This window comes from Geotrypetes seraphini, chromosome 6, assembly GCF_902459505.1.
Source record: "Geotrypetes seraphini chromosome 6, aGeoSer1.1, whole genome shotgun sequence".
Taxonomy (NCBI): Eukaryota; Metazoa; Chordata; class Amphibia; order Gymnophiona; family Dermophiidae; genus Geotrypetes; species Geotrypetes seraphini.
The window spans coordinates 99,816,921-99,844,549 of record NC_047089.1 but is presented as its reverse complement, the minus strand read 5'-3'; the positions used below and the strand labels follow the sequence as shown (position 1 = coordinate 99,844,549).

The following is a 27,629-nucleotide window of genomic DNA, read 5'->3' as shown; positions in this document are numbered from 1 at the left end:
AGAGGGCTCAAGATAGAGTTCTTTCATCCCCCTCCTGATTTGTTTCTAGATTCTCTAGCTGAGAGGCTGGAAAAAGAGGCCAGGATCCAAGTCATGCTTCAGCAGCTCTTGGACATTCATGCCACAGAAGCAGTCCCTGATGACGAATTTGGCTGAGGCAGATACTCTTTATATTTCATCGTGCCCAAGAAAGGCACAGATGACTGGAGGCCCATCCTTGATCTCAAGGCAGTCAATACATTTCTGAAAATTCCACATTTCTGCAGGGAAACAGCCTGATTGATCATTGTGGCGGTGGCTCCAGGAGAATTCTTGGCATCTCTAGATTTAACAGAAGCCTATCTTCATATTCCCATCTTCCTAGGACAGGAAATATCTGAGTTTTCATGTCCCTTTGGATTGATGAGAGTTCCCTGTACTTTCACCAAAGTAATGATGGTAGTGGCTGCTCATCTCTGAAAAATGGGGGTCCAAGTACACCCCTGTCTAGACAATTGGCTCATCAGAGCTCCGTCTAAGCCGGAATGCGAGCAGGCTCTCCTGCAAAGGATGGGCTGGATTGTCAACTTCAGGAAGAGCTAGCTAAAACCAACTCAGATCTTGGAATATCTGGGTATTCAGTTTGACATGGCCTAGATCCACATTTTTCTTCCTGAGAGACACAAATAGAAGCTCCAGAAACAAATCTTGGATCTTTTAGCACTTCTGTCCCCCACAGCCTGGCACTACCTTCAGCGTCATTTTTTTCAGATGCAGCTCCCATGGTCAGGGAAAGCAAGGAGCATCTTACGCTCATGGTTTCAAAGAGATTCCTTGTCGAAGGCAATGCCTCTCTTAATTGTGGAGTGGGTGACTTTCATGACTGATGCCAGCTTTTTTGGCTTGCGATCCCATTATGGAGACTGCTCCATCCAGGACCAGTGGACTCACCATCAAAATGGGTGGTTTATCAATCGTCCAAAGCTTTGAATCATCAGGCTAGTGTTACGTACTCTGGAAAAGGCCCTGGAGGTAAAAGCGGTACTAGTGTTTTCCGACAACGCAACAGCGGTAACATGTGAACTGACAGGGGGCTCCAGAAATGCTCCCTTGTATCTGGAAGCACAAATGCTCTTCCGGTGAGTGGAAGTGCACCTTCAGGTGTTCTCCACTGCTCACGTGACTAGAGTAGAAAATGTTCAAGCATACTTTCTCAGTTGACAAGTCCTGGACCCAGGGGAGTGGTCCCTCTCCCTCTCTCAAAAGGTGTTCCAGCTCATTGTGTGTCTTGGGGCAAACGGTTAATGGACTTTATGGCTTCTGCCATAAACTTAAAAATTATGTGCTTCTTCAGTCGAAGAGTAGAGCCAGAAAGCTTAGGTTTGGACCTAATAGTTCAGCCCTGGCTAAGCCAGGATTTCCTGTGTCTTCTCACCTTGGCCCATGGTGGCCAAGGCTTGGAAGGCACTTCAACAATGGTGTGACAGAGACCAGGTGGAGCTGCTTCGTACTCCCATTCCAGTGGTCTTTGCCTTTCTGCAAGCTGGTCTGGAGACAGGCCTGGCAGTGGCTTCCCTCAAGGTACAAGTGGTAGGCCTCTCATGCTTCAGAGCACAAATGGTTCTGTTTCACTTACAGCTCATCCGGATGTGACTAGATTTCTAAGAGGTGTGTTTCGTTTAAGGCCAGCACAGCGTCATTTTTTTTTCCAATATGGAACCTTAACACTGTTTTGAAGGACCTTACTAAAGCTCGTTTCAAGGCTCATATCTTTTGGATCTTACAGCCAAGGCAGTTTTCCTAGTGGTGATCGTCTCGTCAAGATGCATTTCAGAGCTGCAAGTTCACTCTTGTAGAGAGCCCTTTCTCAGGATCACGGAGGCAGGAGTAACCCTTCTTGTTCCATCTTTCCTTCCGAAAGTTATTTCCAGGTCAACCAGAAGGTTTGTCTGCCTGATTTTCAATCCATGGGGTCGGATAAGCAGGATAAGATATTACAGAAACTGTATGTGCGAAGAGTCTTACTTCACTAATTAGAAAGTACCAGTGATTATCCCAGGACAAGCAGGCAGGTATTCTCACATATGGGTGACGTCATCGACGGAGCCTGGATGCGGACGCCTCACAAGCAGACTTGTTTGAAGAAACTCGAAATTTTGAGTCGTCCGCATCACGCATGCGCGAGTGCCTTCTCGCCCAGCACAGGGCGCGTCTCCTCAGTTCTCAGTTTTCTGCGGAGCCGAGAAGTCTGTCTTTGACTCTCTGCGTTTAACTTTGTTCACTTTGTGCCTTCTCTACAACTGCGGTTTGTGTTTTTTTCTTTACGAATCACTGTTTTATTTTATTTCTTTTATTTTAGTTTAAAAAAAAAAAAAAAAATTTTCTTCTTCCGTTCGTTTTCCGGGATAGGCCGCTCGGCTGCAGCCCGAGGGCTTCGACTTTACGGCGGCTATTTTTCCGTCTATGTCCCGGCCTGCTACGGGCTTCAAGAGGTGTAGCAAGTGTCAGCGCGCGATCTCTCTTACGGACCCTCACGGACGCTGCCTCAAGTGCCTTGGGCCGAAACATCATCCTAGGTGGTGCCTGCTTGCCAAACACTTCAGCCTCGTGCTTTTAAGCGTCGTTGCATTTTGGTGGACAAGCTTTTTGAGATGGAGTCTCCTACTGATCCCTCGACTTCGAAGGCATGTTCGGCCTCGACTTCCACCGAGGCTCCTGCGCCTACTGCTTCCACCCCGAGCTTCATTAGACCTTTGTCGTTTGCAGCGGCTCTTGTTTCGACGTCATCTGCTGTATCTTCCCCCGTTTCCTCAGGTCAGATAGCTCAGCAGTCAGTTCCCCTGGTGGTGATTAAAGTGTCCAAGACTCCTAAGTCGAAACACACTTGCACTACCTCGAAGGAACCTCCAGCCAAAGCAGGTGGTCCAGTTTCAGACGCGGATCCATCCTTGATGGCTTCTTTCCAGACCATGTTAGAGAAGCAGTTTATTCAGTTCCTTACTAACATGGGACCCAAACTGCTTCCTCTTATCCAGCCTGGGCATTCAGCAGACTCCTGCAAGGTCGAGCCACTTCCTTTGCCTCAGTCTGAACTTACACACTCTTTGCAGGGAGCAGACTCTGCGAGTGTCTGGTCTGCCATCCAAGCACGAAAAGCAAGGAGCAGATTCTTTGCGAGTGCCTCGACGAGAATCCTCACACTCTAAACAAGGAGCAGAGTCTTTGAGAGTGCATCGAGGTTCCTCCACCAAGCCTCTGGAGCTTTGATCTACAGCCTGTAGTCCTATTCATACATCGGCATCGGCTACCTACGTCTCTGAGGCAAAATCTCCTCGATCCTCAAGATCTGGTTCCAGACACAGTTCTCACTGACATTCGAGGCCTTCATCGAGGCATCTTTCCAGGCATTGTTCTTCTTCTCATGACAGACCATCTTCCTCGAAGCCTCGATCTACTCTAACCTCGACCAGACCACCGACTCCTTGTTCGAGGTCTCCGATGCCGGACCTCAAGGATGTTCCAGTCTCGATTGCCTCGTCCAAGTCACCAGGTTCCGTTGATGCCTTTTTCCCTGCCGAAGCTTCTTCTTCAACACAGGCTGCCTCGACGTCCTCGAGTCCTTCTCGAGGCAAAGCATTGGCAGATCAGCTATCTTTCTCGTCTTTCCTGCGACAGATGGCTGTAGACTTGGATATTCAATTGGATACTGGCTCCAAGTATTCTAAGGAGTATCTAGAAGTCATGCATCTTCCTCAACCTCCGGCAGAGTGTCTTAAGCTTCCACTTCATAAGCTTTTGAATCAAACTTTTGGTCGATGCATGGAAACACCTTTTTCCATACCAGCTGTTCCAAGAAAATTGGACTCTAGATATAAAACTGTACATCGCAAAGGGTTTGACAAATCACAGTTATCTCATCAATCCCTGCTTGTTGAATCCTCCTTAAAGAGGTCCCATCGTTCCAAGGTTAATGCCACAGTTCCTCCTGGAAGGGAGGGGAAAACTATAGACAGATTCGGACGTCGCATCTACCAGAATGCTATGATGTCCTCTAAAGTCCTCAATTATAATTTTTATTTCATCACTTACTTTGAATTTCTTCTTTCTCTTCTACCAAAGTTTTTGGCTTATTTGGATAACCAAATGCATTTTGAGTTTCAGGAAGTCATTGCTTCTTTCACTCAATTACGTCTGCATCTCCTCCAATCATCTTACGATGCCTTCGAGTTGTCTGCCCGAGCGGCTGCTTGCTCTGTAGCTATGCGTCGTCTTGCCTGGCTTCGTACCATTGACATGGACTCTAACCTTCAAGACCGCTTAGCTAACATTCCTTGTGAGGGCAACGACCTCTTTGATGAATCCATTGAGGCAGCCACCAAGAAATTATCTGACCATGAAAAATCAATTGCTTCTATAGTCAGACCTAAACCAAAGCCAGCTCCTGCCAAGCCTGCACGCCCTGCTCTTATCTATCAAAGGCGTTTTGCTCCAAAGCCTCCTCTGAAAAAACAAACTCAGAAGCAACAGAAACCCCAAACTTCTCCTGCACCTAAGGCTTCCCAGCCTTTTTGACTGTTTACAACAGAGCATAACCTCCACCGTTCTGTCTCTGTCTCCTTTTCCCCCTATAGGAGGTAGTCTCCATCATTTTTACAACCGATGGACGATAATTACATCCGACTTCTGGGTGCTTACCATCATCAGGGAAGGATACTCTCTTCATTTCACTCAGGTTCCACTACAGCTTTCTCCAAGAGAGTATCCTTCCAATTCATCCCAAACCGCCCTTCTTCAGGAAGCTCAAGCTCTGCTTCATCTCCATGCCATCGAACCAGTTCCCTTGGAACAGCAGAACAGGGAGTTTTACTCCCGTTACTTCCTTCTTCCAAAGAAGACGGGCGATCTGCGACCCATTCTGGATCTCAGGGGTCTCAACAAATTTCTAGTCAAAGAAAAATTTTGCATGTTTTCCCTGTCATCTCTTTATCCCCTTCTCGAGCAGAACGACTGGTTATGCTCTCTGGATCTCAAGGAGGTCTACACTCATATCCCCATTCATCCGGCCTCCCGTCAATACCTTAGATTTCGGGTGGGGAATCTGCATTATCAATGCAGAGTACTACTCCGGCCTGGCCTCGTCTCCCAGAGTATTCCTCAAGTGCTTGGTAGTGGTAGCGGCAGCTCTGAGGAATCATGGTTTTCAGGTATTTCCCTACCTCGACGACTGGCTTATCAAAGATTCCACATCTCAAGGGGTTATTGTAGCGACCCAACGGACTACCTGGTTCCTACAAAGTTTGGGATTCGAAATCAACTTTCCCAAATCCCAACTTCAGCCCTCACAGAATCTACAATTCATTGGAGCTGTTCTGGACACTGTCCAACTCGGAGCATTCCTTCCACAACAACGTCTGGAAGCTCTTCAATTCTTGTCGTACAGTGTCTTCCCGCTCTTCCATCTCAGCGAGACACATGATGGTGCTTCTGGGTAACATGGCCTCCACAGTACACGTGACTCCTTTTGCCAGACTTCACCTCAGAATTCCTCAGTGGACCCTTGCATCTCAATGGACGCAAGTTTGCGACCCTCCTTCTCGACACATTTCAGTCCCTCATTCCTTGAAGAAGTCTCTCCGTTGGTGGATACTCTCTTCCAATCTTTCCAGAGGCTTGCTTTTTCAAACGCATCCTCATCAGAAGGTCCTCACGACAGACTCTTCGACCTACGCTGGAGGCGCTCATCTCGATGGTCTCCGTACTCAAGGCCTCTGGACCAGTACAGATCGTCAGTGTCATATAAATCAGTTGGAACTCAGAGCAATTCTCAAAGCTCTCCATGCTTTTCAATATCTGCTTCATGACACAGTAGTTCTTGTTCGGACGGACAACCAAGTCGCTATGTACTATGTCAGCAAACATGCACTACATTACGGGCAGGAGGGATCCCAGGCCCTCCTGCCCTCGACGCAAACCCCCCTCCCCCCAATGACCGCCCCCCCCACAAAAACCTTCGACCGCTCCCCCAGCCGACCCACGACCCCCCTGGCCGACCCCCACGACACCCCCCACCCCCCTTCCCCGTACCTTTGTGTAGTTGGTCGGACAGACGGGAGTCAAACTCGCCTGTCCGGCAGGCAGCCAACAACGGAATGAGGCCAGATTGGCCCATCCGTCCCAAAGCTCCGCCTACTGGTGGAGCCTAAGGCGCCTGGGCCAATCAGAATAGGCACGGGAGCCTTAGGTCCCACCTGGGGGCGGGGCCTGAGGCACATGGGCCCAAACCGACCATGTGCCCAAGGCCCCGCCCCCTGGAGGGACCTAAGGCTCCCGGGCCTATTCTGATTGGCCCAGGCGCCTTAGGCCCCACCAGTAGGCAGAGCTTTGGGATGGATGGGCCAATCCGGCCTTATTCCGTCGTTGGCTGCCTGCCGGACAGATGGGTTTGTCTCCCGTCTGTCCGGCCAACTACACAAAGGTACGGGGAAGGGGGGTGGGGGTGTCGTGGGGGTCGGCCAGGGGGGTCGCGGGTCGGCTGGGGGGCGGTCGGAGGTTCTTGGGGGGGGGGGTCGTTGGGGGGAGGGGGGGTTTGCGTCAAGGGCAGAAGGGCCTGGGATCCTTCCTGCCCGTAATGTAGTGCGGGGTGGGGGTAGGGGGTCGCCGTGGCCAGGAGGGTTTGGGCTCCCTCCTGGCCCGATATTGTCGGGGAGTTGGGGAGTTGGCGGGGCAAGAGGGCTTGGGCTCCCTTTTGCCCCGATCGTGTCGGGGAGTCGGGGAGCAAGAGGACTTGAGCTCCCTCTTGCCCCGATCGTGTCCGGGAGTTGGGACCGCCAAGAGGAAGCAGCAGGACACCGGTAGGATCTTCTACATGATGGGGGGGGTCGGGAGGCTGTGGGGTTGCAGGTGGGAGTGCGTGCGAGCGGTTCTTCGTGGTGGGGGTGCGGGTGTGTGCGAGCGGTCCTTCGGGGTGGGGATGCGAGTGGTCCTGCGGTGGGGGGGGGGGGGTTGAATCGGACGTCGGGGTGGGGACAGGACTTCAAGGGGGAGAGGAGAGTTGGGGCGGGCGAAAGGAGAGTCGGGGTGGCCAGAGGAGAGTCGGGGTGGGCGAAAGGAGAGTTGGGCAGCATGCGCGGTATACGGGTGTGCGCGGTATATAAAAATTTCTGTACATAAATGTGTGTTTTTCGCGCACTATACCCGTGTGCGCGTTTTACATGGGTGCGCGTTATCTACGTGAAAATACGGTACTCTCCTCACTGCCTCGAGGCAGATGCTTTTCTTCTGGAATGGACAAATCTTTTCCTCTACGCATTTCCTCCATTCCCTCTCATTCTCAAGACTCCGGTCAAATTGAAGAACGATCATGCCACCATGATTCTAATCACTCCTCGGTGTCCGAGACAACCCTTGTACTCCCTTCTACTTCAAATCAGCAGCAGGGAGCCATACCTTCTACCTGGTTTTCCTTCTCTGCTTACACAGAGTCAAGGATCTCTGCTTCATCCCAACCTGCAGTCTCTACACCTGACAGCCTGGTACCTCTCAACATAACCCCTCTTCAGTTTTCTCAATCTGTAAGAGACATTTTAGAAGCTTCTAGAAAGCTTACAACTAGACAATGCTATCATCAAGAATTGACTAGATTTTCTACATGGTGTTTTTCTCATCATAAGGAGCCTCAGCATTCCTTCTTATCTTCTGTTTTGGACTATCTTTTGCACTTATCCAATTCTGGCCTCAAGTCTGTATCTATACGAGTCCATCTCAGTGCAATTGCGACTTTTCCTCAGCCTATTGAAGGGAAACCCCTCTCTGCTCATCCGGTGGTTTCCAGATTCATGAAAGGACTTTTCAATGCCAAACCTCCTCTCAAACCGCCTCCTGTGGTTTGGGACCTCAATGTTGTCCTTACTCAACTCATGAAGCCTCTATTTGAACCAATTGATAAGGCTCATCTGAAGTATCTCACTTGGAAAGTGGTGTTTCTCATCGCCCTTACTTCGGCTCAACGAGTCAGTGAGCTGCAAGGTTTAGTTACTGATCCATCATTCACTGTGTTCCATCATGACAAAGTTGTTCTTCATACTCATCCGAAATTCCTACCTAATGTGGTCTCAGAATTTCATCTCAACCAATCCATCGTACTTCCAGTGTTTTTTCCAATGCCTCATTCTCACCCTGGAGAATCAGCTCTTCATACTCTGGACTGTAAACGTGCTTTGACCTTCTACTTGGAACGCACCAAACCACACAGAACTGCTCCTCAACTTTTTGTTTCCTTCGATCCAAATTAGGTGGGCCATACTATTTCTAAGCGTACTAACTGGATGGTGGCTATGCCCAGGCTGGATTACCCCTTCACAGTAAAGTCAAATCCCATAAAGTCAGAGCAATGGCAGCTTCAGTAGCTTTCCTCAGATCTACACCTATTGAGGAAATTTGCAAGGCTGCTACTTGGTCCTCGGTTCATACCTTCACTTCTCACTATTGTCTGGATACTTTCTCCAGATGGGATGGACAGTTTGGCCAAACAGTATTACAACATTTATTCTCCTAAATTGCCAACACTCCCGCCATCCCATTCTGGTTAGCTTGGAGGTTACCCATATATGAGAATACCTGCCTACTTGTCCTGGGATAAAGCACAGTTACTTATCGTAACAGGTGTTATCCAGGGACAGCAGGCAGCTATTCTCACAACCCACCCACCTCCCCTGGTTGGCTTCTCTGCTAGCTATCTGAACTGAGGAGACGTGCCCTGTGCTGGGCGGGAAGGCACTCGCGCATGCGCGATGTGGGCGACTCGAAACATCGAGTTTCTTCAAGCAAGTCTTCTTGTGAGGCGTCCGCATCCGGGCTCCGTCTATGACGTTACCCATATGTGAGAATAGCTGCCTGCTGTCCCTGGATAATACTTGTTACGGTAAGTAACTGTGCTTTTTCCTCTATTTCCAGATGTGTTTGTATTGCCATCTGATCAACATACATCACCTTTGGAAAGCAGCGTCTGGCTTCTCTCAAGGTGCACTGAACTAGGAGTGTAACTGCTTCATGGGCTGAGTCTCAGTTTCTCCAGCTGAAATTTGTATTTGGCTACTTGGTCTTGTCTTTATATCTTTACGAGGTTTTATAGAGTGGATGTGGTGCCTAGTGAGGGTACCGCCTTTGGGGCCTCTTTATTGTAAGCAGGCTCTTCTGTCCTACCCTAGACATTGCCTATTGCTCTGGTATGTCACCATACGTATGGACTCCAGAGGAGATGTAACAATGGAAGATTAGGTTCTTACCTTTGTTAATCTTCTTTCTGTTAATCTTCTCTGGAGTCCGTACGTCGCACCCTCTGTTTCCTTGATAATACCTGCTTTTCTACCTCGGATATTTCTCTTTTCCAGTCTTGTAATTCTTCTCCTTTCCGCCAGATGGCCATGTATAAGATTGTCCTGTATATGTAAGTGTATTATTCAGCCACTGGCTCCTTTGATGTTAGTGTCTGTTGCACACAGCAGGTTGGTTGTTATTGCTGCTGTGTTTTTTTGCATGTTTTCATATTTATTTACTAATTGTTTTCTTATAAGCTGCAGAGCAAAACAGAACTGTATGATGTCAGTAGGGAAGTTCCCCATATTCCTTCTTTGTGTTTTATTCCAGTAGTAATCGATTGGTTCTGGACAAAACTTAAGGGAGCACTGTACTCCATTGCCAATGTGGGAGGTGCTGGAAATTGTGAGGCTCAAACTTCTGCAAGACCCGGTTCGTGGGTTTGGATTGAACATCATTTGTACGGACTTCAGAGAAGATTAACAGAAAGAAAATTAACAAATGTAAGAACCTAATCTTCCATTAACAGCCCCGTGGTGACTTTCATATTGTCCTGCAGCAACTTACTTAACACATCAGACTTATTGGTGACGGCTTTCCAGAATTTGTGTTAGTGGATTGGCCGTCTTTCTGAGAACAGGATATGCTTCTCTCTATCCACTGTGGTCCTTCAGTTCTCGATTGTTTACTTGGTTCACACATGGTTCGCCACTGAGTTAGTGCTTCATGATGCCCAGTCCTAGCCTCTGACTTTTGCTGCTACTATTGCACCTACTTCAGTGCTCTGCTGGCAATCTGTAAGGCTCCCACCATGGCCTCCTTAACTTTCTTTATCCAGTCGTCTCTGTAAGTCTTTCACCTGCAGAGACATGTCTTGAGTTTGGGCCAGAACCTGGGCTCTTTGTACTAGCCTTTTCTTAGTCATTCTCTTTTGGATTTCTTGATGCTGGTTCTCCAACCAAACTCTTGTCTAAACATCCTTCTTGTGTTGAGTAACCATATACTGCAACTCCTTCAAAGTCTTCTACCTAGAGATTTTCATCTGGGTCAGCTGTGCTCGGCTTTAGGCCAACTGGTCATACAGCGTCTGTATAGTGCTCTTTCTAGCACTGCCCTCTTCTCTCAGAGCTCCTGTATCTCATCACTCTGTCCATCTCATCACTTTTAGCTCTGTTGTCAGCTTTTCCAGAGAGGCTCCCATGAGGGTCATCTGATTTTTCATTCTGGTAACCTGCTGATCCTTTTGGGCTAAGGCTTTAGGATTCTGAGTAAATTTTTCCTGAGGCTTCTCTTCTCTGTAGGCATACCCTTTTGTCTGTCTCCTGGCGGACTACTGGCTCCAGGGTACTTAACTCCTTGGGCCTTATGGCCTTTGCCCCCCCCCCCCCCCCCGCCAGGGCACTTAACATTTTGCCTCCCAGTTACTTTTAGCCGGTCACCGAGCTTGCTTCCTCTTGGAGACTACCTTTTTTCTGGTGCCTTCTTGATTAACCCAGGTGAGTCCTTCTCTGTACCCCCCCTACCAGAGCTGGTAATCCTCCACCTTCAGAGGATTTTGCTGCAAGGCTAACTAGGCTTCTTGCCATTATAGCTCCCAGATTCCCATCTTGGAGTTTCTTTGTTGCTCTGCTCTCAGCAACAAGCTACATGCCTCCTTGGTGCAATCAGCAACTTACTTAATTCTGCTTAGCCCTCTGGAGACTTTCACTCTTTCTAAGCTCACAGAAAAAAAATCCTGCTTGTCTAGCACTGACTAGCTGTTGTGTTTTCCATCTTGCTCTTTTTAGCCTTTTGAAAACATATTCTCTACTTCTGGGTAGAGGTCCCAAATCCTGAAGCACCTGAGTCCTGCTTTTTTGCAGCAGATGCTAAGAGCCAGGCAGAAACACCGTATGTGACAGGCTAAGTAGGATTGCAAAAAGAGGGCTGTGTACACACAGCCAAGACACCCTTTTTAGATAAACAAAAAAGTGCTTTATTTTTCTGTCTTGTTATCTCACAAAGTTCACATTTTCCTCACACACAAGTTTAACATAGTCCACCCAGCACAGGGTATAGCTATAGCCAAAGCTGGAATAAGAGTCCATCCTTCAGTATATCAATGGCTTAATTCAGCCATGCAAAACCCAGTCACTCTGCTTTGGCCCACGGTTAGGGGAACTGGAAATCTCTCTCTCGGAGAATCCTCTTTCCCGGGACCTCTGAATCCCTCTAAGGTAGGCATATATCCTTCTTCCTGCTTGAGTCCCGCCCCTCTGACTCAGCAAGGTTGAATTGCTTCCTTAATGAGTCTCAGCACTGTAAAGCTCAGTGCATTCTGGGACAGGTAGTTCCTCCCATATCTGTCTATCGCTTCCTGCTGCCTAGCAAGACAACTGCAGCTGTAGTGAAGTAAAACCCCTTTCTAGTGCAATGTGTCTAGTGGTCTTGTATCTGAACTAGCAAGCTGCTTGTCAATCATGTTTTCCAACTCCACCTTCCCAGTGAGCTGCTCCTACCCCCTCATTTTGTTTTCTGCAAGCAAGCTGTTCTGAAGTGTTTTTGATCTGCTCAGCAGTCTTATTATTTTCAGGTATTTTTGCTAAATGTTATTTAGAGGATTGGTGCCTGGAGATTCCCACTTTGTTTGACCTCTGTCTCGGAGAAGACACAGACTTGCACAGTGGAAGTCTGCTGCTAGCAGGATCATTTCCTCGGGGACACCTAACTAGCCAGCCTGCTGCTGGAATTTTTTAGAGCTCAGGGGCCATCCCCTGCATAGCTGCTCGCATTCTTTATTTGGTCAGCAGCTTGAGCATAGGCTGCATGCATGGGCTCCTTCCTGGCTTGGCCGGGACTAACAGTGGGTCAGCTGCGTGGTCCTCTCCTCCTTTTCATGGTGCAGTTTTCCGATGGTTGAGGTTCAGTCTGACCTCGGTCCAATTGGCATCAGCAATTTAAATCACTCCATAGAGGAGTTCTTGAAGATCTTCCCCTTCTAGCAGGTCAAAAGCTCAAGACAGGCGAGTGTGACAAGTATGTTCCACACAGGAAGACGTGACTGCTGACTTAATCCCTAGGACCAAAGCTTCAAATTGACGCTTGAGGAGGAAGTCCACTTTATCAGTGATGTTAAAGGATCCTCAGGGCCACAAAGTGGACGCTCCTTAAGCCTCAATTTGAAGCTTTTGTTCCTAGGCATTAAAGTGGCAGTCGCGTCTTCTTTTGTCGCAGCGCTTGTCACACTCGTCTGTCTTGGACCTTTGACCTGATAGATGGGGAAGATCCTCAAAAGTTCCTTTCTGGGGTGAATTATATTGCTGATTCTCTGTATGATTTTATCAGAGTTATGAGCAAGGTCTTAGCCTATGCTATTTCTGCCCAACGAATGCTGTGGATCAGACAATGTTCGGGAGATACTACCTCTAAAGCCACGCTAAGCAGGCTTCCATTTCAGGGGCAAATCCTCTTTGCCAAGGGCCTAGATGTCTTGATGGCCAGTGTGACGGACTGTCACCCAATGTCTTTACCAGAGAGCAGACCCTGGATGACCCGGAGTTCAGATCGGGACAATTTTCGAGACTTCCAAAGATTTTGTATATATTTGGGAGGCCAGATGACACAAAGACCCTTTCAGGGATCATGTCAGAGATTCAGTAGGGACAGGAGACAGCAAACCTTGCGCTCTCACTGCTCACTACCCACTAAGAAAGCACAAAGACTGTTGGCCTTTTGGTTTGGTTGATCTGGTTGGCTGGTCTGGTCTCAGATTGGCACAGACTGCTGGGTTCTAGACATAATCTGGGAGGAGTACAAAATGGAGTTCTGTACTCCCCTGTCAGACCGCTTTGTAACGTCGCTGGCTGGCTGGAAAGAGCCCTCAATATTCAAGCTACAGTGAAAAAGCTGCTGGCCAGTCCCTGACGCAAACTTGGGTTCAGGCAGATACTCCATATGCTTCATTGTGCTAAAGAATGGCTCAGATGACTGCAGACCGATTCTAGACCTCAAGTCGATCAATGCGACTCTGAAGATACCACATTTCATATGTAGACCGTTTGGTCGGTCATAGTGGTAGTGGCTCCAGGGAAATTTCTTTCCTCCCTTGACCTGATGGAGGCCTATTGTGACATTCCATTTTCCTGTCCCACAGGAAGTACTTGTGATTTCATGTACTGGAGCAGCATTTTCAGTTCTCCGCACTCCCTTTCAGCCTGGGCATGGCACCTCACACCTTTACTAAGGTGTGATGGTGGTGGTAGCAGTGCACCTCCGCAAGGCCCTTGGATTCAGGTGTACCCTTATTTGGTTGATTGGCTCATCAGAGCTCCGTACAAGGAGGAAGGCAAGCTTGTGATTTCAAATGTTTTGCAACTCCTCCAGAGCTTGGGCTGGATAGTCAGCTTCAAGAAGAGTCATCTGGAACCAACTCAGTGCCTGGAGTACCTGGAAGTCTGGTTTAACATGGCCTTGGGATAAGTGTTTCTTCCAGAGCTATGCAGACTGAAGCAGATTTTGGAACTACTATAGAGGTTGGCTCCCATGGTGTGTAAACAGGATCACTATTATCCTGTTTAAACAAATGCTTCAAATTTAATAATTGCCAAATACTATTATATATATCCAATCAAAAATGTTTATTAAAAGTCATTTAATGACAAAAATAATCTTGCATCAGAAAGGCTCACACAAAGTTTATTTGTGCAATGGAGATGTCTCAACTGAAATGTAACAATCTTACTGGAGAGAGTCCCACTTTGCTTCAATAACACAGGTCTGCAAAAAAAATTTCTTCAAGAGCTGTTTTGGTTATTCCACGTAATCTTTATGTTTTTTGGTGCGCTGAATCCGAAAATGACCTCTATTTTGTCATAGGACATCACGTTTCCTGACAATTTAGGTAACTATGTTAAATAAGGCAATATCTCAAAATAAATGGAAATAGACTTCTAAAATTAAAGTTTTATTACAATTTTTTTCATGAAAATCCTTTTTTGAACTGAAAGGAACTCACCTACACACACTAAACTCAATTCTTCTTCCCTGTGAGGCTCCTCTTGGTGCATTTACGCTTGTGAGTAGCATCTGGAATGTCTCTCTGAAGCATCCAACAGTAGTCTGCCATCATTGTAATGCTCCATTTTCCCTGGTATCTCCTTTCCATCTCTTTAATGTCTTGATGGAATCGTTCATCTTGTTCCTCACTCACAGCTCCCAAATTTTCAGGAAAGTAGTCAAGGTGGGACTGGAGGAAATGCACTTTCAAACTCATCAGGCAACCTAAAGCTTGAAATGCTTTCAGCATTCGTCTGACAATCTTTTTGTAGTGAGGATCTTTGTTATTGCCTAAAAATTTCTGTACGACTTCTTTAAATGCAATCCACCCTTCTTTCTGAGGATCCGTCATGGTATTGACAAACTCTTGATCAACTATAAACCTTCTAATGTCTGGTCCGACGAACACACCTTCTTTCAATTTTGCCTCTGACAGGCCTGGAAACTTGGTGACCAAGTATTTGAAGCATTCTCCATCTCTTGAAGTGATTTTACGAATTGCTTCATCAATCCCAATTTTATGTGGAGAGGTGGTAGAACTTTATGGGAAGGTATCAAAGTTTCTTGGAGGACATTTTTTTCACCGACTGTTAGCACCCTTGGCTGCCAACTCTTCTTGGTCCAGTGATTTTGTCGCTCTCAACTGTCCCATAGACACAGAAAACAAGGGTATTTGGTATACCCAGCTTGTTGCCCGAACAGCATGCACAAGACCTTCAAGTCCCCACACACTTGCCAACCATGATCTTCATATTTAAGTTTACGAAGAACCAATTCCAAGTTCTCGTAGGTTTCCTTCAAGTGTACGGAATAACCTACAGGTATGGTGTAAAAAACACCATTGTGGAGTAAAACTGCTTTGAGACTTCTTTTTGAAGAATCTATAAAAAGGCGCCATTGCTTTGAATCATATTGGATTTTAATTTGACCCATCAGACCTTTGACATCGATTCAATAAACCAACTTGTCTTCCTGGGCGAAGTAAGGAACGAACTCCATTTCATGATGTCTGAACCATGAAGATGACACTCCTGGCAACAATAAATTCCTGCTTTTCAGCCTTGATCGAGTAACTCAGTGGCATCTTTGGGAAGATTCAAGTCTCTTACCAAATCATTCATCTCCTCCCGAGAAAACAATTTTGGTCTTGTATCATCTTCAAAGTAAGAATTTGATTCATCTGGTTCAGGTATGACTTCACCTTCATTGGAGCTAGGTATCTCTTCCAAGGTAGCAGGGGACTTGGGTACTGGTATAGCTGTGCCATGGGGGATGGGACAAATTGCTGAGTGAAGATTTGGGTATGAAATGGAATGCTTCCATTTGGAATTAAACCCTTTCACATCGCATGAATAAAAGTAACAGTCGTCACTATGGTTCTTTTGCTCTCGCCATACCATAGGTAATCCTATAATGGAAAGATTTTTTCTTACCCTTGAACCAGTTTCAGAAGTCCTCAACACACTGTTTGCACACTTTATGAGGCGCTCAAACTTTATCTTGATCTCCAATTTTTAGTCCAAAGTATGCGAAGTATACTTTTTTCACAAAGTCTGTAATATTCTGCTGTTGCTTGAACACTGTATATTCACCACAGATGAAACAGAAACTGTCTGACGAATTAATACACTTTCACGGAGCCATAACATAACGGTTGAAGAATGATGAGCTAACACGAACTGCGATTAAAAAAGTGTTAACAGCCTAGAACCAAGAACCTGATGATGATTTGTGCACAAGTGTGGACTGCAGCAGAGAGCAGCTCTTTGTCTTTATACGAGTCGTCACAATGCTGGCCACACACCCCTGCACTGACTGGAGCTGCTGCTATCTGCCCTGAGTCTCCCTCCCGTTGGATTCTTCTGGAAAGATTAACCCCTTCTACCATTAAAAGCACAGACTCAGGGCTGAGCTTACACATACAGCATGCTGCTGAGTATCCCAGTAGTCAGACATATCACTCAGAGCAGCACTTGTATTCACCCCCTTTGCAGCGGGGGGAGGGGCAGAGATTGTTTACCTGCAAATAACAACAAAGGGCCAGAAGAGAACTAGGGAAATGAGGAAATATAATTTTTTTCCCTAAAATTTGCTTAGCTTATGTATATATTGCTGACCATCAGATTTACAATGCTATATTTTTTTTATCTAACTCGGACAACCCCTTTAAGGTTTTTTTGGCATTTTATATCTTAAATTAATAGTAATTTGGACTTTAAATCTGGTTAAAAACCCATAATATAAAAAAATTGATAAATTGAAGACAGTTTTGCATTTTGTGGCAAATCATGATGTCTAGGAGTTTTTTCAATATTTTATTTGTTTTCAGCACACCAAAATATATAGAAATTAGATGAAAATAATCAAACAGCTTTTTAGTCACAGACTTGTGTAATGATTCACATATACAGTGGAACCTTGGTTTACGAGCATAATTCGTTCCAGAAGCATGCTCGTAAACCAAAATACTCATATATCAAAGCGAGTTTCCCATAGGAACTAAGGGAAACTCGCTTGATTCGTTTCCACCCACCCCCACACCTGGAGGCCAGCGGCGCTGCTCTACCCCCCCCCCCCAAGAACCAGCATTGCTCCCCCCGCTCATGAAGACCCCCTGAGTGATCCGCCATCCCCACACTCGTTTCCCCCCCCCCCGCTTGATCCACCATCCCCCCGCTCGTGGTGCCCCCCCCCGCGATCCAGCACCCCCCTGCTCGCATCGCACCCCCCCTGCGATCTGGCATCCCCCAGGCACCCACTCACCCGATCACATTTCTTACCCCCATTTGGAACCGGTACTGACACCAATGCACAGGACATGCCGGTGCCCGAAGATCTGCCTTCTTCTTTGTCCTGGGTCTTAAGCATCTGCACATGATCAAGGTCTTCGGGTTCCTGTTCTCTCCGAGATTTTCAGAGATCCGAGAATCTCGGAGAGAACGGGAACCCGAAGGCCTAGAGCATGTGCAGATGTTCAAGGCCCGGCACAAAGAAGGCAGATCTTCGGGCACTGGCATGTTCTGTGCGTTGATGCCAGTGCCAAATGGGGGTAAGGAATGTGATCGGGTGGGTGGGTGCCTGGGGGATTCCGGTTCGCGGCGGGGGGGGGGAGGGTGCGACGTGAGCGGGTGGTGCTGGATCGCGGGGGGGGGGGGGGGGCGCTCGTAAATCGAGGCACGCTTGGTTTCCGAGGTGCCAATTTTGCAAATGTTTTGCTCGTTTTGCAAAACACTCGCAAACCGGTGCACTTGCCAGCCGAGGTACCACTGTATAATACATAGGACAAAGAAAAGAAGTTACAGGGAAATACTTTTAAAACCAATAGGAGGAAATTATTTTTTCATTCAGAGAATATTTAAGCTCTGCAACGCATTGCCAGAGGATGTGGTAAGAGTGGATAGTGTAGCCGGTTTTAAGAAAGGCTTGGACAAGTTCCTGGAGGAAAAGTCCATAGTCTGGGGAAAGCCACTGCTTGCCCTGGATCGGTAGCATGGAATATTGCTATTCCTTGCATTTTGACCAGGTACTAGTGACCTGGATTGACCACCATGAGAACAGGCTACTGGGCTTGATGGACCATTGGTCTAACCCAGTAAGGCTATTCTTATGTTCTTATGCAGACAGGTGTACAAGATGCAGGCAAAATTTATTATGAACAAATAAACAAATTGTTGCATACAGATAAACCACTTATAGCAATATGGGACCCGACATGATCTGTGTTTCAATCACCACTGTCTTCCTCAGCAGTCCCATAAAAAGGTGGTAACAAATAAACGCAACAAATATGCCTGTATACAGATCAGCTTTTATAGTTGGGGAGGAGGGTCAATGCAATGGACACCCAGTCTAGAGATGTTGGACTGGCTCAGCACAAGTAGTCCATAAATCGCCTGAAACTCAGAGCCATTCGTCTAGTGCTTCAGGTACTAAAGAAATCTCTGGAGGGCAAGGCAGTCAGATTCCTTGGACAATGCAACAGTGGTAGCATATGTCAACAGGCAAGGAGACACCAGAAACACCTTGTTGCATCTAAAAGCTCAACTTGCAGTGGGCAGAGGCTCAGTTGCTGGTTCTCTCGGTCATGTAAGTGGCAGGGATGAAAATGTGCATTCCAGCTTTCTCAATCGGCAGACTCTTGTTCTGTGGAACTAGTCTCTACAGGCATTCAATGCCATAGTTTGGCAGTGGGGCCTCCACATAGGGATCTGATGACCTCTGCGGTAAACACTATGACGCCTCATTTTTACAGCCAAAGACCCAAGCTCAGAAACAAGAGGTTGTACATGTTAGTCCAACCGTGGCCGGAGAACGAGCTCTTGTATGTGTTTCCACCATGGCCCTTGTTCGGTCTAGCCATTCGTAGAAATGTGATCCATCTTGGCATGATAGGCCTAGTGGTGCCTGATTAGCCTTGCAGACCAAGATATATGGACCTAGTTCATCTCCAGAGGGAAGTTAAACAACCTGGGCCAATCAGAGTCTTAGGTCCCTTCGGCGCGTCCCAGGATGCATCAGGGAGGGGAATGCCCGCCATTTTGAAGAGATGGGCCTGTTGGCTGGAGAGAGTAGGTATCCCTCCAGCCAGCCATTATAAAAAAGGTAAGGGAGATGGAGATGGAGGTCCTCGGAAGCACGTGTGTGTTGGGAGTGCATAGCTTGGCGATTGGAGGGAGTGGGCATCTCTCTCACTGCCATGTGGAAGGGATGCTTGACTTCAGCAGTGGGATCTGCCAATCTTCAATTTGTTTGTTTTTCTAATTTTGTATTTATTCTGCGCATATGCCCTTTGCTATCACCAGCAATTGGTACATGTAAATTTAGTGAATCTTTGCTACTCAGTCAACCTCATTTGTATGCTAGGTTTTTGGAGAATCACTCACCTTTTGAAATTGCTGCGACAATGGCCCATTGGATTTTACCGCAAAGTTTTAAGCATTTAGCCCTGAGAGGTTAAAATAAAGCAAGATAATATATAGATAATTCATCATGACCATTACACTCTGGTTTAAGTCTTTGCAGGTCATGTGAGTAGCTATGAGCTCTATACATAATTTGTGCTAGTTGTACATATTTGGATGTTAAGTTATTTCTTATGTTTATTACAGAGCAGAACAACGTTGTTGTGTCAGATTTTTCCCTGTTTTCCTCTTTTCTGTTATGCCTTTTATTATGATGCTACTTGATTACTTCTGTACAAACTGATGGGGCAGGTGCAGCTCCCTGGGAAGGAGGTGGAGTTGGAAAGCTTAACGGTTTTGTGCAATCAACTTGCTAGTTCAGATACAAGACCCTAGTGTTCAGGACTATTAGACACATCTACAAGAAAGAAGATTATTGAGGTAAGAACCTAATCTTTCTTAGTCTTTCACACACTTCTAGTTTTTTCGTTAAGTATTAGCAAATAGGCAATAATTTGCAGGATTTTGAAAATCAGAGAACTAATGTCCCATCCTGGAGCTATAAAACACAAAATGGTTTCAGTTTGTGGTTTATAATTATGCAATATGGTATAGAGCTAGAAGGGCTAAATTAGAGAACTGTGTTATCTACCTTGCTTTTTAAGTTAGACATAATTTCAGAGTCTCTTAAAGAGTAGTGTTAAATGTACAATTTTCCTGTTAATTCCAAATGTTGTAAATCCACTCTTGTTGAAGGTAACTAAGGAGGAGGAACGTGAAAAAAAGTTTTCCAGAAGATTGAATCACAGTCCTCCACTGTCTAGCTCTCGGTACAGAGAAAACAGGTAATGTAGAAGTAGTCAGATTAGATTCCACTTAATTTGTATAAAAATATTGATACATATTTTATAAAGCTGTGTGGCTTCTGGAATTGTAGATAGTGATGGGAGTCTTCAAAATGTTGCCCTTAACAGTACATGGGGATCCATGGTTGTTCTCTTTAATTCACTGAAATATTGGAAGGAAATCGTAAATAATGGATCGAAAATGCCTGATCTGTCTATCTGGGAGCAAAACAACTCTGAAAATAATGGAATGAAATCAAATTTGGTGTTTGGGAAAACGGAAAATATTCATCGGGTATATGGGCCAAATTGGATTGGAATTTACAGAAAAATTAGTTTTCCTCAAAAGTGGCCCTGTTCTTTTCTATTGGAGAGTAGAGAATGACACGGAGAAAATATTTGTCGTTGTCTGTCCCCTGCGAGCTCGGTCCCCGCCGTGTCCCCACGAGCTCAGTCCCCTTCTCCGCCCCGTCCCCCGTAAGCCATCTGATCCCATCCACACAAGGCTCGAATAGTTATGATTTTATATTGAACTTGTTTTATTAAAGTATAAAAAGAAACAATATTCTGTACAATTGTCATTTTATAAACACAAATAAACACAGGTACGCAACCTAAGAAGCCTCCCACTGAGTCTCAGGTAATCCAGGCAACGAGTGCAGTTGTGCCAGCCTCTACGAGACCTTCCTCCAAACATAGGGAATACTCTTCCTCGTGGTCGCCCTCATTGGAGCGCACTGTGTGCGCTGCACCTGTCCAACCAGATTCATTGGTCTCGGTGCCCATGTTTGAGGATATGCTGAAGGCCATCCTGACTACACAATTATGTCGGTCTTTGCCCAGCTTGCCCCTGCCTCGACACTGCTTCCTGCGAGCTAGCCTGAGCTCCTCAAGACAAGCTTTGCAGGTCTCGACAATTGTCTTCCAGTGACTCTTCCTTCATCCTTCCAGGCCTGAGTCACCATCCTTTAAACCTCGATCGAGGCACCATTCCAAGCTTGCCTCATCCTCAAGGCATTTGCCTTCTAAGAAGCCTAAGGTGTCCCCTCCACGGAGGGGACGGTCTCCAGTACCTCGTTTTTCGATGTCCGTCGAGGCCTCTGTGCAGCCTGGGCATGGGTCTCGACCTCTGCTGCCTCCCTCGCCTCCTATCTCTCCGCATTGAGGCATGTCGAGGTTGAGAACCCCCTCCTCGAGACCGTTTGGGAGAGTTCCTTCTTTCCGTTTCTCCGAGGACTTCTGGGTCTTCTCCTTTGAGGCTGCTTAAATGTAGGCACTCTCTGACTCTTCCACTGTCGCATAGTAGAGCCTCTTCTGTGTCTCTGTTGCTGGATACGGATATGCCTGCTCAATATTCTAGAGGGGCTTTTCCTTCCTTTTTGGCTGCTCCAAGGTAGAGAGCTGAACGGGGACGACGGGAATCCCCCTTCGGGTCACGGGGATCCCGTGGGGATGCCCCCTAGGGTCGCGGGGATCCCATGGGGACGCCTCCGAGGGTCGCGGGGTTCCTGCGGGGCTGGATGTATTCAGCCGCGAGGCTCGTCTCCCTACCTGTCCTGCACACAGCCGAACGGAAGTCTTCCTGATGTCAGCGCTGACGTCGGAGGGAGGGCTTAAGCAAAGCCCTCCCTCCCTCCGACGTCAGCGCTGACATCGTGAAGACTTCCGTTCGTGTGCTGCGGCAGGGCAGGCAGGGAAAAGGCAGTGGTACAAGGCGGGAGGCGGTCCGCCCCGGATGCAGCACAGCCTGCCAGGTCTCCCGACCGACCGACAACAGGCTTGGTCCGTCAAACCTCCCTGCCCTATAGCCGCGAATCTAAATTACTTTCTTACAGCAGCTTCAATACTCCAGCTGCTGTAAGAAGGTAATTTAGATTTGTGGCTACAGGGCAGGGAGGTTTGTTGGACCAGGCCTGTTCTGTTGTCAGTCGGGCGGGTAAGTGCCACAAAGATAAGGGGCAGGGAAGCAGAAAGGGAGGAAAGGTGGAGTGGAGAGGAAAAGACGCTTAAGGTAAAACTGAGGGGGGAGAAGGACGCTGAAAACACTGGGGAAGACAAAGAAGTGGAGAAGAACGCTGAAAGGACACGGGTAAGATGGGGGGAGAAGGACGCTGAAAGGACATGGGGAAGACAAAGGGGTGGAGAAGGACGCTGAAAGCACATGGGGAAGACAAAGGGTTGGAGAAGGACGCTGAAAGGACATGGGGAAGATGGGGGGGGAGAAGGACGCTGAAAGGACATGGGGAAGACGGGGGGAGAAGGACGCTGAAAGGACATGGGGAAGACAGAGGGGGGAGAAGGACACTGAAAGCACATGGGGAAGACAGAGGGGGAGAAGGACGCTGACAGGACATGGGGAAGACGGGGGGAGGGAGAAGGACGCTGAAAGGAAATGGGGAAGAGAGAGTGGGGAGAAGACGCTGGCAGGGAAGAAGACAGAGATGCCAGACTATGGGGGGAGCGGAGGGAAGAAGATGGGTGCCAGACCAATTTGGAAGGGGGGAGAAAGGGAGGCACAGTAACAGAGCAAATGGAAGATGCAGAGAGAAGAGAGACAGTGGATGGAAGGAATTGAATGAGAACATGAGGAAAGCAGAAACCAGGCAACAAAGGTAGGAAAAAAAATTCAATTTTTTTTTTTTTTTTTGCTTTAGGATAAAGTAATATATTAGTTGTGTTGATAAAAATTTATAAACATTAGAGGCTCTGGTAGAAACCCGTTTACAAAGTATGTATTCTTCCCAATTAATATTTCCAAATTTTGCTTATTTGTAAATGGGTTTCTATCAGAGACTTTAATTCAGTAGCATAATTAAATGAAATAACTATTTCTGTAGTTTATAGGGACAGGTGGGGACAGAGGGGATTCCTCGCGGGGACGGGTGGCGATGGAGGGGATTCCTCACGGGGACGGGTGGGGACGGGGGATTCCTCGTGGGGACGGGTGGGATTCCTCACGGGGACGGGTGGGACTTTGGCGGGGACGGGTGGGATTTCTGTCCCCGCACAACTCTCTACTCCAAGGTCTAGATCCTCTTCGCCTCCTGAAGGGACTTCATCTTCTAAGACCTCCTCCTTTTTTACCAAGTTCGTTTTTGATATGGGTAAGGCTCTTCAGCTGGATCTCCCCTGAGTATTTGGCTGAGATGGATCTCCCTCATCCACCCAGGGAATCCTTGCGTCTCCCCCTGAATCCTGTCTTAAAACAAACATTCATCAGGAATGTAGAGACCCTTTATGCCATTCCAGTCATCCTTTCCAAGATGGAATCTCGCTATTGGACGGTCCTTTGGAAGGGGTTTGAGAAAGCACAGCTGTCCCACCAATCCTTGGTTGTGGAATCTTCTTTATAGAAATCTCACCCATCCAAGGTCTATGCTGCTGTCCCTCCGGGCAGGGAGGGACGTACCATGGACAAGTTTGGCTGTCACCTTTACCAAAACTCAATGATGGCGAATAGGGTCCTCAATTATAATTTCAACTTTACGTCATATTTCAAACACTGCATTAAAAACATGCCGTCTTTCCATTCTGATTTGGCTGCCCATTGCCTGCCGGCTTTTCAACAGCTTCAGGATTAGTCTCTTTATGCTCCAAGCCACATATAAGAACGTAAGAATTTGCCTCCGCTGGGTCAGACCAGAGGTCCATCGCGCCCAGCGGTCCACTCCCGTGGCGGCCCATCAGGTCCATGACCTGTAAAGTGATCTTTTGTCTAGAACCTGTTCTTCCCTAATCCTTTATATCCTTCAAACCCCTTTTCTTTTTTATCTATACCCTTTCTTTTTCCTTTATCTGTAACCTTCAATCCTCTTATCCTTCAGGAATTTATCTAATCCCTCTTTGAAACCCCATAATGTAGTCTGACCTATTACACCCTCCGGAAGCGCATTCTAGGTATCTACCACCCTCTGTGTGAAGAAGAATTTCCTAACATTGGTTCTAAACCTGTCCCCTTTCAATTTCTCCGGATGTCCTCTTGTTCTTGTAGTTCCTAGTATGCTGAAGAACCACATGATTCCTTTGAGTTGTCCTCTAGGGTTATGGCTTTTGCAGTGGCCATGCACTGCTTGGCTTGGCTGCGCATCGTGGATATGGATCCCAACTTGCAAGATCGTCTAGCCAGTCTCCCTTGTTTGGGGAATGAGCTGTTTGATGATTCTATCGAGGCGGCTACTAAACGTCTTTCGGAGCAGAGAGGTCCTTTGCCTCTCTGGTGCGGCCTAAGGCGAAGGCTCTTTCTGCTAAGCTATCTCCACGGTGCTACCCTCAGAAGTCTACTCCCGCTTTTTCCCATCTGCTGCCCAAATGTCAGTAGCAGCAGCAGCATGCCCAAAAACCTCAGACTCCTGCTGCGGCTAAACCAACGTCGTCTTTTTGACAATCCCAGTCAGAGCATAACATACCTCTAAGTCCATCAGCCTTCTCTCCTGCTCATAGGAGGTCGTCTCCATCACTTTTATCATCAGTGGGAGGTGATTACATCAGACCTCTGGGTTCTCTCCATCATTTGGGAGGGGTACTCACTTCAATTCCTGCAAGTACCACCAGATCTTCCTCCAAGAGAGTTTCCTTCCAACAGGTCGCAACTTCCCCTTCTTCTTCAGGAGGTCCAGGCTCTGCTTCGCCTCCGAGCTGTAGAGGAGATTACTTTGAGCCAATGGGACACAGGTTTTTATTCCCATTATTTTCTGGTCCCCAAGAAGACCGGGGACTTGCGTCCTATTCTGGATCTGAGAGCCCTCAACAAATTCTTTGTCAAAGAAAAGTTTCAAGTTTATTGATTTTTAATATACCGACCATCAACAAGTATCTAGCCGGTTTACAATAAAAGTTAAAATCAAGGTAAAATTATATTTATAGATTATAAAATTAATAAAAAAAAATAATAATGGGGGAAGTGAACATTAAGGACATTTGACAATGACAGACATAAAAGTGAGGTTAACAAGAGAGGAGGGGGAAAAGTTACATTATAGTGATGGAAAAAAAAAAAAGGTTTGAATGTGAGAGGGAGGGGGGAGGGAAGGAACAGAGGGAGGGAGGGCGCTTCTTTAAAGCGGTTAGGTGAATGATGAAGGAAGAATCATGAGTAATAAAATGCGTCTTGAAATAAGAAGGTTTTCAGATTAGTCTTGCATTTATCAATGAGTTTTTCCTGACGAAGTTGGGATGGCAGGGCGTTCCATAAAGTAGGAGCTACTACAGAAAAATTGGTTTTCCTAGTATAGAAGAATTCCTTTATAGATGGAACAGATAGTAAATTTTGGTCAGCAGATCGAAGGGTCCGTGATGGGCAAAATGGAATAAGAAGTTTTTCAAGAAAGGATGGTTGATGGGAAGATTTGATTTTAAAGAGCAACATAAGAGTTTTGTAAGTGTTACGATGTGTAATGGATAGCCAATGTGCTTCTTTCAAAAGAGGAGTGACGTGGTCATATTTCCCTAGTTTATATATAAGTTTTATTGCAGTGTTTTGGATGAGCTAAAGATGTCGTGTTTCTTCAGATGCTCTCTCTCCCCACATTGTACCCTCTGATGGACAAAGGGGATTGGTTATGCTCGCTGGATCTCAAAGAGGCTTATACTCGCATCCCGATTCATCCAGCCTCTTGCAGATTTCTGAGATTTCGGGTGGGGAATCTCCACCTACAGTACAGAGTTCTCCCTTTTGGATTCGCCTCATCCCCAAGGGTCTTCACGAAGTGCATCATGGTGGCCGCAGCCCTGCAGACACAGGGCCTTCAGGTGTTTCCATACATCGACGACTGGCTGATTAAGGCATCGTCTCAACAGGAGGTTATTGTAGCGACCTGACGGACTATTATGTTCCTCCAAAGTCTGGGATTCAAAATAAATTTTCCCAAGTCACAGTTGTGTCCCTCTCAAACTCTACAGTTCATCGGAACCCTCCTGGACACGCTTCAGCTCAGGGCTTTCCTACCTCAACCAGATCAGGATGCTTTCATTTGCCTTAGCCAACGGGTGTCGGTTCTTTTGACAGTTTCCGCAAGGCACATGATGATCATGCTGGGGCACATGGCCTCAACAGTTCACGTGACTCCTTTTGCCAGACTTCACCTCAGAGTTCCTCAGTGGACCCTGGTGTCCCAGTGGCGGCAGGATCGGGATCCGGTCTTTCAACGCATTACAGTGACTCCTTTGTTGAGACGGCCTCTCTTCTGGTGGTTGCTCTCTTCCAATCTTTCCAGAGGTTTGCTGTTTCACACCCCCCCTCCGCAGAAGATCCTAATGACAGACTTTTCTGCTTACGCTTGGGGGGCCCATCTTGACAGTCTCCGTACTCAAGACCATTGTCCAGCACGGATTATCTTTGTCACATCAATCTGTTGGAGCTCTGAGCCAATTTCAATGCTCTCAAAGCTTTTCATCATCTGCTTCGCAACCACGTGGTCCTTGTTTGGACAGACAACCAAGTGGCCATGTATTGTGTCAACAAACAAGAAGGTACAGGTTCCCTGTCTCTCTGCCAGGAAGCTCTGAAGATTTGGGAGTGGGCGATACATAAGAACATAAGCAATGCCTCCGCTGGGTCAGACCTGAGATCCATCGTGCCCAGCAGTCTGCTCACGCGGCGGCCCAACAGGTCCAGGACCTGTGTGGTAATCCTCTATCTATACCCCTCTATCCCCTTTTCCAATATGAAATTGTTCAATCCTTTCTTGAACTCTGCCCTATTACATCCTCTGGAAGCGCATTCCAGGTGTCCACCACACGTTGGCTAAAGAAAAACTTTCTAGCATTCATTTTGAATCTGTCCCCTTTCAACTTTTCTGAATGCCCTCTTGTTCTTTTATTTTCTGAAAGTTTGAAGAATCTGTCCCTCTCCACTCTCTCTATGCTTTTCATGATCTTGTAAGTCTCTATCATATCCCCTCTAAGTCTTCTCTTCTCCAGGGAAAATAATCCCAGTTTCTCCAATCTCTCAGCGTATGAAAGGTTTTCCATACCTTTTATCAAACATGTCGCTCTCCTCTGAACCCTCTCGAGTATCGCCATATCCTTCTTAAGGTACGGCGACCAATATTGGACGCAGTACTCCAGATGCAGACGCATCATCGCCCGATACAAAGGGAGGATAACTTCTTTCGTTCTGGTTGTAATACCCTTCTTGATTATACCTAGCATTCTATTCGCCCTCTTAGCGGCTGCTGCACACTGTGCCATTGGCTTCATTGTCATGTCCACCATTACTCCCAAGTCCCTTTCTTGGGTACTCTCATTCAATAACATCCCTCCCATTGTTTAGCTGTACCTTTGGTTTCTGCTTCACACATGTAGTACTTTACATTTCTCAACATTGAACTTCATCTGCCATCTCGTCGCCCATTCCCCCTGTTTGTTCAAGTCCCTTTGTAATTCTTCGCAGTCCTCTTTAGTCCAAGCTCCACTAAATAGTTTGGTGTCGTCCGCAAATTTTATTATCTCGCACTTCGTCCCTGTTTCTAGATCATTTATAAATCTTTTAAATAGCAGCGGTCTGAGCACCGAGCCCTGCGGAACACCACTCGTGACCCTTCTCTAGTCCGAGTAG

The 27,629-nt window shown here is 46.9% G+C and overlaps 1 protein-coding gene across 7 annotated transcripts in view; it reads left to right on the top strand.

Moving 5' to 3' along the window:
- RBM26 (RNA binding motif protein 26) overlaps nt 1–27,629 on the top strand; it is a 946,655-nt gene that overhangs the window by 119,080 nt on the left and 799,946 nt on the right. For all 7 annotated transcript variants that reach the window (XM_033948169.1, XM_033948166.1, XM_033948165.1 and 4 more), the window contains exon 4: nt 19,986–20,074. In XM_033948169.1, the coding sequence (XP_033804060.1) occupies nt 19,986–20,074 (89 nt within the window). The remainder of the gene's footprint in view (nt 1–19,985; nt 20,075–27,629) is intronic.